The following is a 10,145-nucleotide window of genomic DNA, read 5'->3' as shown; positions in this document are numbered from 1 at the left end:
TCCGAGGTGGGATTTGGGAATCCATTGTGTCGCTCCGTCCTCTCTCTGTGTCGTTTCTCTTTGTGTCATATCCAGACACTCAGTGACTGGATTTCTTTGCATTGTCTTGTGTCACAATGTTGTGTAATTTAGTCCTCATAGTTTCTATAAATATAACAAATACAACTTGTACCACTAATAATAAACTGTTTCTTTTTTTTTTGCATGGTACTTTTAAAAACCAGTTTATTATAGCGAACAAGCATGCAGTTTTACAAGGACAACACAAATTCATTGAACCACTAATTGCATTTTCCTAGCACAGATCCTTGCTCTCTCAAGGGGGACAGGGATGAATGCTGCCACTCAGAATGGACTTCAGCTGTCTCTTCCGCTTTATGACCATCCGTTTAGAACCTTTCCATCTCTCTGCTAAAGATGAATGACATGCCACTAAACCTCAGAAACTCAGCAATCTTCCACAGTTAGGGCAACATTAGCTACAGTAAAACCTCCCACTGGCTCTAAGGCAATTGCTTTGTCTTGACAACACTATTGGCAGGTGGAATTGACAAAGAGGAGTTCAAGCGATAAATGTTACGTGTGGAACACTTCACGAGTTATTGAATGGAGTAACCTGTGTGTGATGTGTTGCCTGGAGCTGTAATTACCAATGAGCTCTCCTCGATATACATTCATGGACACCTCATATTCTCTAGTCACAGGCTTTTGTTTTTGAACTCTTAAGAGAGTTAGAGGAAATCACTTCTGTGGATGTGGACATGGAGGCGTAGCTTTGAACTGCCAAATAATTACGCGAATGTGGACGCTGTTTGTTTTACAACATAAACATTGGTTTTGTGACTCAAATAGGCAAAATGTGCTCTGAGCACACAGACAGGGAGAGACAGAGGTGTGATGGCGCTTTGAAACACCTGGGAGGTGTCATCATTAACAGGTGTATGGCTTGCTTAATGGGGCAGACAACAACAGCAAAGGCATTCATTAAAAATGTCAAAGGAACTTTTTGCTATTTTTTCCATCTGTATAAGGGTTAGTTAAAACGTCACCAGCAAACCTTTTCAGTGGGGATATGTATTTTAAGATTTATGTCAGACTAACCTTTAACAAAGGAAGCAAACAACAGATTTCAGGGAACGACTTGTCAAGGTAAGATCAAATTAATTAAGCCTAGAGTTTACTGTTCATAACACCTCATTAAAAAGGAAACAGTTCGATATTTAAAAAGGACCAAATCAGAGTGTGGAAAACGACCCTTTCCTTTTGTCGATAACCGACACGGACCAGTCAACGTCTGTGTAAAACACACCGAGCGAGTGCCATCATTTCAGTAACCTGTCCAAGTATCCGAGAGAGACTGCTCATAACAGGGCCGGCCTGTTCTCCGGCTTTGATTGATAATGCCTGTCTGGGACCGAGGGAGGTACAAAGGTGCTGGTCTGCGGCGTGATGCAGACGGATTGGGGAAAATGAAATCGATTGGGTCGTGGAGAGACAGGTTGGTCCGGCGGCCTCTATCGGAGTCTCATCAATAGGCCTACCTGTATTGATCCGCAGTGGGAAACTTGTGCTCGCCAAACCAGCTGATTAAACTGCCGCTGAAAACAAATGGGAGATGAGATCAGAGGAGAAAACGGCGAGATTTTAAAGGAGCCTGTCACCGAGATAACAGATCTTTTATTCATGTTTTACGAGCAAGAGGATTTTAAGTAAGTTCTTCCGATACCAAAGTTACTTTGGGACACGGTTGCTCTGCGACTTCTCAGCTTATTTCGATACCCTACATCTCATTTTACATGCATCTACTGCTAGACACGGGCGTTCACTTCTTTCCCCTCTGAGTGAGAATGAAACCTTATGTGGATGTGAGGAAGGGAACAGCATTTTGTGCGTGGTGTGTGTAAAAAACATGCTAAGTTGTTCTAGGTGAAGAAGCAGACTCCTCATCTCTGTGGGTGAGTCCTTTAAATAGAGTAGCAAGTGGCAGTCTTTCCCAGCACACGTTTTCTCTGGAACCTTGTGACGAGAGAAGAGAGGATGGAAAGGTTTCAAATAGAAGAGTATATAGTTGGTCATTTCCTTAGTCCTCTTTTCCCCCCGACCCCCTCTCTACAATATGATGGTTTACGTTGGGTGGTGATCTCAGTAGTGCAAAGGTAACTTGATTAACGTTAAAGCAAATACATTTTTATACTTTTCGTGGTTGTTAAAACGCAGAAAGCAGACATTTTCAGCCTGACGCGTTTTACGTGTTGTGGTTTAATGGAAATTATTATTTAAAGCAAACTTCGTACATCGTTGCAGTGTACCATTCCAGTACATTGCATGAGCAGCGGTTCGGGCGTGGGCCGCAGGTCTTTGTTGTAATGAAGGCAGTTAGCCCGGTGGGCAGGTGCCGGAGCCCAGCTCGTGTAGGGAGTGATGTATGGGCCTGCGGCTGCACCATGTGTTTGTTTGCTCCTCGCGTGCGTGAGGAGAATCCTGGCGCGCGCCGAGACGCTATTAGGACCCGAGCGCGAGGCCTTATCTCATCTGATAAGCCTCGCAGAGACACTGAGCGAGAGAGTGCTTCCTCTCTTCCTCTTTAATGCAAGTCTCTCCAGACGGAGGAAAGGAGAGGATGGTGGTGAGTGGGGGTGGAGGTATGGAAAGATGGAGGAGAGCTGGGGAGAGGAGAGGTAGGGGGAAGACGGAGCAGGACGAGGGAGTGGCTGCAAGATAGGGGTGAGGACAAGTATGTTATAAACGTCTATAGACTGCACAGACTGGTCGCTGTCTGTCGTGGTTTCTTTTACGCCACACTAAAAGGGTCGAGAGAGACTGTTGAATGTAATAAAGTAATACTTGGCATTTATGGTCATTAAGGCAATAAGCACTGCTAGATCATATTTACGTAGTGCCACATGTGCGTAATTACCATGCATTTTTATGTGAAACCCGTCACTAGAGAATGGAAGCTTGCAACTTTGATTAGAACAGAATGAGCATATACATTTATGAAATAAAAACAAATGCAATAATTAGATAACCAGAAAGTCGTCAGTGCTAACTTTTGGAGGACAATAAGTCCTCTTTACCTTGCCCCATAAATCAATGTAACCAATTTCATTTCTGTGTCTGGATGACGCTTATCGCGTCGTTGCATCGGTGCGTTTCACGCGGTTGGAGCGCGCGGAGTGGAGTTGGTTCAGCTCGCGCCGTGGCCTGCACAAATCTGCTTCTCATTTGTTGATTCTATTTGCTGTTGGCAATTTGATGCAACCTGTGAGCACAGCGAAGAATACAGATGTAATTGGAGAATGAAGCAAGGTTTGTGTCTGTATGTGTGTGTTTCTGCGACATTCCCCACCTCCTCATCTGTTACCTTTCACAGACAAAGAAACATCGAATAAGCGTTTCCTTTGTTGTAGTAAATACAGGCTGCCTGGAGCATTGAGTGTCTCCAGAAACCCGTTCCGATTTCTTGAACCATTTTCTGATACAATAGCATTTCAACCTGATGCTGATGCGATGATAACCAAGTGCCTTTTTCTGTAGCGTTGAGGCGGTGTTTTCAGTTTGCATTATACTGCCACCTAGTGGTACTTCTATGTTTGCACAGCTGTTCCACATATAACTGATCGCATATGGTAATTAGTAAATCTGCTAATTGCTTGATGCCGGTTTGACCACTGTGCTTGGTCTAGTTCAGCTGGTTGTGACTAATAACGACAGTTGTCAGTGACTCCTTCACTTAAGTTCACACCAGATGGAAGATAATCTGACAGCCTAAATTACAAAACAGAATTAGCTGAAGTTGCGGCTGGGTTAGCGCCAGTTTGTGTGGCCTGCTTGAGTGCTTTGAAGATCTCTTGACAACATTTAAGTAACTGATGTTGAAGAAGACTGAAGCACTGTAGAGAATGTTCAAACAGGCTGTACCAAAATTTCAATTATACCCTTGACTAAAATTAATGTTCTGAATGATCAGAGTTTTCTTTATAGTACAATATATTGGCGAATGAAAACAAATGTATTACTTTCTTGTAAGATTGAAATTTATTTCTGATTCTGATTTAGGAGTTGATAAAGAAGGATTGTGACATATATCACAAGAGAGTTATATAACTACAGCGTGCTGCTGATTCTCATGGGCGGTTTCCAAAGGTTATCTGATTGAATTTTGCCTTCGGGTTTGAATTAAGCTACATCCATAATGAATGAAATTTCAGGATTTAATGCAATTCAAATGTCAATCAGATTAGTTAAAAACGAACAACAACAACAAAAACTAAAAACACAAAAAAAGTGCTCACGTGGCATCATGTGGCATAAAAAACATTGAAGTTAAGTTTAAAATAAGAAGATAGAAAGACTGCACTACTATAGAGTGAGACGCTAGATACTGCACTAACATAGTGCATAATGGAAACCTCATTTGACAAAAAACATTTTTTCTTTTCTCCCCTAACACATCATGTTTCCAAACACCAAAGAGAACGTAATGGTCACATTACAGCCAAACGATCTGCCATCTTGTCCACGTTACAATTCTGTTTAGCCTTGCATACATCCAGTTTTGTAATAACCAACCTGAATGCAAATATCCAAAACTACCTTAGATTTCTCCACAGAAAGCACACGTTACATGTAGAGGCACAAGGAGTGGTTCAGAAGAGCACCGCGTGCTCCGCATCGTTCTGCTGTTGCTGGATTGACCTATGACCTGTGCCTGGCCCAGGAGAGCTCGGAGTCGAATAAGCTCTCACTGTGGTCCTGTGAGAGAGCAGTCACATGTCTGCGTCTCCGTCATAGGCAAAAGTCAGAGTCTTTTGGGTGCTGCAGGCATTTTGACTGTCCTTAGGGTTTTTACTGGAAGAAAACACACACACACACACACACACACACACACACACACACACACACAGTCTTGCTCTTCCAGTGTACACCACTAGAGGATGACATGTTACTAGGAAATACTGTTTAATGGGTTGAAAATCTGATCAATAGCCTACATATTACTTTTAGAATCTGTAGAGACTTGATATTTTAAAATATCAGACAGGGAACTGTTCAACCCAAAGAACTTCACTTACCATAGCAGAAAGGACATTGTGATGATGAGCAGGACTGTGAGGAATCCCAGTGCCATCAGCCCATACACCCACAGCCTGACCCGCCCATCTGGGAATTAACACAGGGAAGGTCATGTGTCATAAATTACCTTCACATACTGATCTGGGACCAGCTTTGCATCTCACCCTCTTCACATAATGCCTCAGACAGAGAAAGGTGAACCTTTAGGGAACTGTTTGAAGAATATTCAGTAGTCTAAAAGTCAGCAGCCCAGTGGATCTCAGTCGCAGACCTGGGGATGCAATAAACTGCCCAGGATTCAGGTTTTCCCCTACACTGTCCCCAGGGCTGGCGAGGAGATGCACCGTAGCAGCGGGTGCCAGTAGGTGGCGCTCTACACACCAGGGCCCACGGGCTGCAGGGCCCAGCCGCCGATCCCGCTCTGGTTCTGCATGTGGCCGGGTCTCGGCCGCCCCTCGACGCTCTTCACGTCAGCCTTTTTGTGGTCCGCACCTGGCGTCTTCGTGCAGTAGTCCAGGAAGCCATGAGAGGTCATGACCTCTGTGTAACCTCTTTCGCAGACGCACACCCCGCTCTGGCCGAGAACAAAGCAGAAAAGCGCGGGATGGGTGAGCGTGCCGTGTACTTGCGGAAGACGGGTGTCACGTTGATGCTCGTGTGTTAGCATCCATCAGTGTTTGTCTCCTCTGAATGTGACAATTAAAAATCAAAGGTGTAAATAATCACACTTGCCACTGTGATGATGCAGACTGAGGGAGTTGGGGTTGAAAGCGAGGAAATTGTATTTTAGCACCAAAAATGTATAATATGCCACATAAAATTTGAAACTAAAACAACACCTAGATTTCACAGTCTGAAAAACCTTTTTTGGAAAAGTTTGCATTATTATACTTAGAGAGTCACCAACTACCTGAGCCAAATTCCTTGTGTGTGCACAAATACTTGGTGAAATAAACCTGACTCTGATCTATAGCTTGAACAGCTCTTGCTTTAAATGATACACACACGTGTGTGCATACACACACATTCACACATGTAATGATTTTTTGATACATTTTGATATACATCCATTGGGAGGATGTATAGTTTTTTTGGAGGTCAAGACACTTCCAAAATCCACAATTACTCTTATCAGTGTTGATGTGACACAACATGGCCGGAGTGGGCCACTTTTTCAGCCCGGGAGTTTCATGCCCAAATCCGGTCCAAAATTATTTTTCCATCTCAATCGGCCCAAACTAGAGATTGACATGAGCCGGCCCATCGGGAATCCTCCCGAATCTCCCGATTAGCCACTCCGGCTCTGTGACACAATATCAGTATTGATGTGACACAAGCAGTGTAATGTGAGTGATGTGGCAGGCCGACAGGCGGTGTGTACCCGTGTGCAGAAAGAGAAGGGCTTTGTGCAGGCCGGGTGGCAGTGTCGCACTGTGGGGGGTCTGTTCTGAGGCAAGCATCCTCCTAATGAAAACACACAGCTGCATACAACCCTGCATTTCATATAAATATTTTAAACGTTATTAGACAGTTCAATAGCCCCAGGCATTTTTTTTCAGCAACTGCTAGAAAAGTGGATTTGGTTTAGCAGGTCCTGGAAAAAGAAGATTTTTCAGCCTTTACAACAGATGGAAAATGCCATACCTACGTAATCTCTGAATCTTTAGTAAAAAAAAAGGACTAGTACCGGTTACGTTAATCCCGTCAGAGCGCCGGCACCACACGGCTCTCTCGTTGTCCTCCCATCCACCAGTGACCCATTCATAACTGAGACAGGTTCCTCCTACAGACGTGCACGCAAGAGTAAGTAATGATCAGAGTGGTACTGCGGTTCAAGAGTAAGTAATGATCAGAGTGGTACTGCGGTTCAAGAGCGCGACCGGTGTCTTCATCGTAGGTGAGGGGCGCACGCACGCACCTCGGCACATCCGTGTCTCGTACACCTGGCTGGGGCAGGAGTCCGTGTTCTCTGGGACCTGTATGGCCACGGCCCTGGAGCGCGCTTGATGACCTTGAGTTTCGAAACCCCGTCCGTCCAAACACAACAGCTGGCACGTGCTCCACGGTGACCACTCGGTCAGGTGACAGTCTCCTGGCAGGGCAGGTGATGACGATAGTGTATGATCACAGCAACTCCGCTAGACACAAGGCACTGGAGGAGATTTTGCACTAGAAACCATAGATGAACAAACTCAAACTGTATGCTTGGCAAAAGAAACCCCAAAAAACAAGCTCACACCAGCTAAACCCTTGTCACTGCAGAACTCTGGTAGACAATGCTTATAAGCCCTAGTGGGTCCATCTACACTACATCTGGTGCAGTATTGTAATACAATCTAGGGGGGGTGGGGAAAGGAGGCGTGGCTGACCTGGGCAGGGTATGGAGCAGGGCTGCCAAAGCTCCGCCTCCATGGCTTTGCTCAGCCCACTTGCTGTGCACTGGTCCTCGTGCACAGCTTTAGGAAGAGGAAGCCCAGAGGCGGATCCCCAGTGCACCACGCAGGACAGGTTCCTCTCCCTCACACCCTCTCCACAGTGCGCGCCCTGCACACACACACACACATCGGCAGGGTCATTACCATCTGTGCAGCACAATCCATGTTGTGTTTTGGGGATGTATGGATGTATGTATTGTATTGTGTATGAAATTAGGTTTAGGGAATGGTTGCCTACAGCTTAAAATATATCCATGGAAAGTTATGTGCAATGATAATGGTGAAGACAGTTGTGGGGGGAGACGGTTGGGTGTAGCTTTGAGAATATTGAGGAGGCAGAAAGAATAGAAAACTGATGATCATCATGGTTTTGTCTGGAGTTCTTTATCGATCAGACATTGAGCAAATGTTATTGTCGGCAGTTTGCTCATTTCCCAGTGCAGACGTTTGCAGTCTAAGCTATTCATATGGATATCGACACTACACACTGGCTGGTCTGGTTGTCTGTGAGTTTTGCACACGCTGTGGTGCATCTGCTACGTGCACTTCTGCACAGTGTCTTCACTCCAGCACTCCAGTTCTTCAAACATTTCTTCTTTAATTGTTTGTTTGCAAATCTGAATTGTTTAATCTGCAACAGAGAAATGGGAAGAAACCCATCCTGTCTATATTTAAATTTAAGTGTAATTGTGTAATTTTTTGGCCCGATCAGCAGCATGTAAATGGCACTTCAAAGCTGAATAACTCCTACAGATATAATGTTTATTATCAGTATGTTTTACTCTTTATCTCCATATGTTTAGTTCCAATATTTGTGTACTAAAATGAACAGTGTATAGTGGCAGTAAATCAGTACATATTATTGATATGAATGGAAAGGGGGGGGGGGGGGGGGGGGCTGGTGTTACCTCCACGATACAGGAGCTCCATTCCCCCAGCGCCCAGCTGAAGCAAGGCCTGATGGGACACGCTCGGGCTTGGGAGAGCTGAGAGGGACACGGGCGGCCGCCTTCTGCTGCCTGCTGCAAAACCATTCTGGAGTGTGTCATCTTACCTGGAAAACCACACACACACACACAGAGTTAACAGAATTCTAATTCCTAGTGGGAATAGTGTTTATGCAGTTAGCTGTAATAAGCACCTGGGGCAAAGTTTTCTCAGTGGGGCTCATGGAGACCTGAATGGAGATGAATGATCCAGATTAGAGTTTTTAATTAACCCGCTAACGAGTAAGTACTTCAGAGGGGAGGAACTCAGTAGCATATAAAGGGCTGTTTCATAATTGCTAAGACAGATGCATACAAAACATCCCAAAAAAGACCTGAAATGAAAAGATTTTAGTGGTATATAATTTAACACTAATGCAACGATTTTAGCACAAGCTTGCAACCATTGTTATGAAAAGGGGTACTTGTGTGTGGTGGTTAAGAAGCTCTAATTGCAAAGTGGGCAATTACACACTTAGTGCTGGCAAATACGGTGAGTGAATGATGTCAGCAGATGACTGGATGTGAGGTGCTGGCCCCCGTGCTTTATTTAAACACGAGAGCTTTTAGTGCTGCAATTTGAAAGCAGATGTGCGTTTGTGGATGGAAGGATGGCTGTGCACATGGGGTGGGTGTGCTGTGCTGCAAATGAGAATTTTATATACACAATTAAATATATGCAACATTTTCAGAATTATTTGTCTTGGTGCGTATCAGCATGAAATACATTATTTGTCAATTGCCTGAACATTAAAACCTGAGCTAACCACCAGCCTTGGCTGCTGATAAATAACTTCCACGTAAACAAGGTGTGTTTGTGTGGGTTCGTACTGTTTAGCTTAGAGAGCATGCAGAGCACAGAAAGTCTACAGAAATTTGGCCAGTGAAGGTTTAAACAGGGTTTTGTGCAGTTTCAGAAAATGGGCAGAAATAGGTGTGACACTGTGTAAGTAAAATGAGAGGTGATGGTCAGGGGTCATCTGGGGTCATACTTTGGACTCCACAGGTGTGTGAGCACTCGGACCAAGGTGACCAGTCAGTCAGCAGGCAGTCGACTGGACAGCTCACTTCACAGGGAGCAGAGAGCCTCCCTCGTGAAGGACCCCACTGTTGGGTAAAAGAGAGGGAGATGGTCTTGTATCATTTTTTAGCATAAAGCTAAATAATGCATAAACTTTTTTTCACATGAAAAAGTTGTGGATTGTGTAAGAGTGGGTGGGGCTTCCATCACCTCTTTGCACCTGCTCAGTTCCACAAGCTTTCCATCACTACGGATACAGTTCAGTAGGCGTGTCTTAGTTCCTTGACCGCATAATGCATGGTCACTCAGTTGACAACTGCTCCAGTCTTTGAAACATACACACACACACATTATAACACTCATGGTGCCTTAACTTCATGTGCGTGTGTGTTGTGTGCATGTGTGTATGAGTGTTTGAGTACCTGAGAAGGCATATGAGTGTGAGAGACAGGTGGTACTGGCACAAGACTGAGTCTGATTTAACTCAGGACAGGTGTGTCCTTCTCCTGGTGTCCTCAACACTGTTTTGTTCCTCCATCTCATTTCTCTCTCATTACAACCCTGGGCGCACACACACAGGCGCGCATGCACACAAATGCACATATTACATTAGCAATTTATAGTAGC

The 10,145-nt window shown here is 44.7% G+C and overlaps 1 protein-coding gene across 3 annotated transcripts in view; it reads right to left on the bottom strand.

Moving 5' to 3' along the window:
• Positions 1–4,200: 4,200 nt before the first annotated feature.
• thsd7bb (thrombospondin, type I, domain containing 7Bb) overlaps positions 4,201–10,145 on the bottom strand; it is a 52,166-nt gene continuing 46,221 nt past the window's right edge. For all 3 annotated transcript variants that reach the window (XM_077024618.1, XM_077024619.1, XM_077024617.1), the window contains 11 exons: positions 9,941–10,079; positions 9,729–9,844; positions 9,490–9,604; positions 8,420–8,565; positions 7,446–7,620; positions 6,995–7,168; positions 6,764–6,859; positions 6,458–6,540; positions 5,458–5,650; positions 5,076–5,163; positions 4,201–4,851 (listed from right to left, as the gene is read on the bottom strand). In XM_077024618.1, coding sequence (XP_076880733.1) covers positions 4,770–4,851; positions 5,076–5,163; positions 5,458–5,650; positions 6,458–6,540; positions 6,764–6,859; positions 6,995–7,168; positions 7,446–7,620; positions 8,420–8,565; positions 9,490–9,604; positions 9,729–9,844; positions 9,941–10,079 — 1,407 coding nt within the window. In that variant the 3' untranslated portion in view covers positions 4,201–4,769. The remainder of the gene's footprint in view (positions 4,852–5,075; positions 5,164–5,457; positions 5,651–6,457; positions 6,541–6,763; positions 6,860–6,994; positions 7,169–7,445; positions 7,621–8,419; positions 8,566–9,489; positions 9,605–9,728; positions 9,845–9,940; positions 10,080–10,145) is intronic.

The sequence above is a fragment of the Brachyhypopomus gauderio genome, chromosome 12 (assembly GCF_052324685.1).
Source record: "Brachyhypopomus gauderio isolate BG-103 chromosome 12, BGAUD_0.2, whole genome shotgun sequence".
NCBI lineage: Eukaryota > Metazoa > Chordata > Actinopteri > Gymnotiformes > Hypopomidae > Brachyhypopomus > Brachyhypopomus gauderio.
This window is presented reverse-complemented; position numbering and strand designations above follow the sequence as displayed.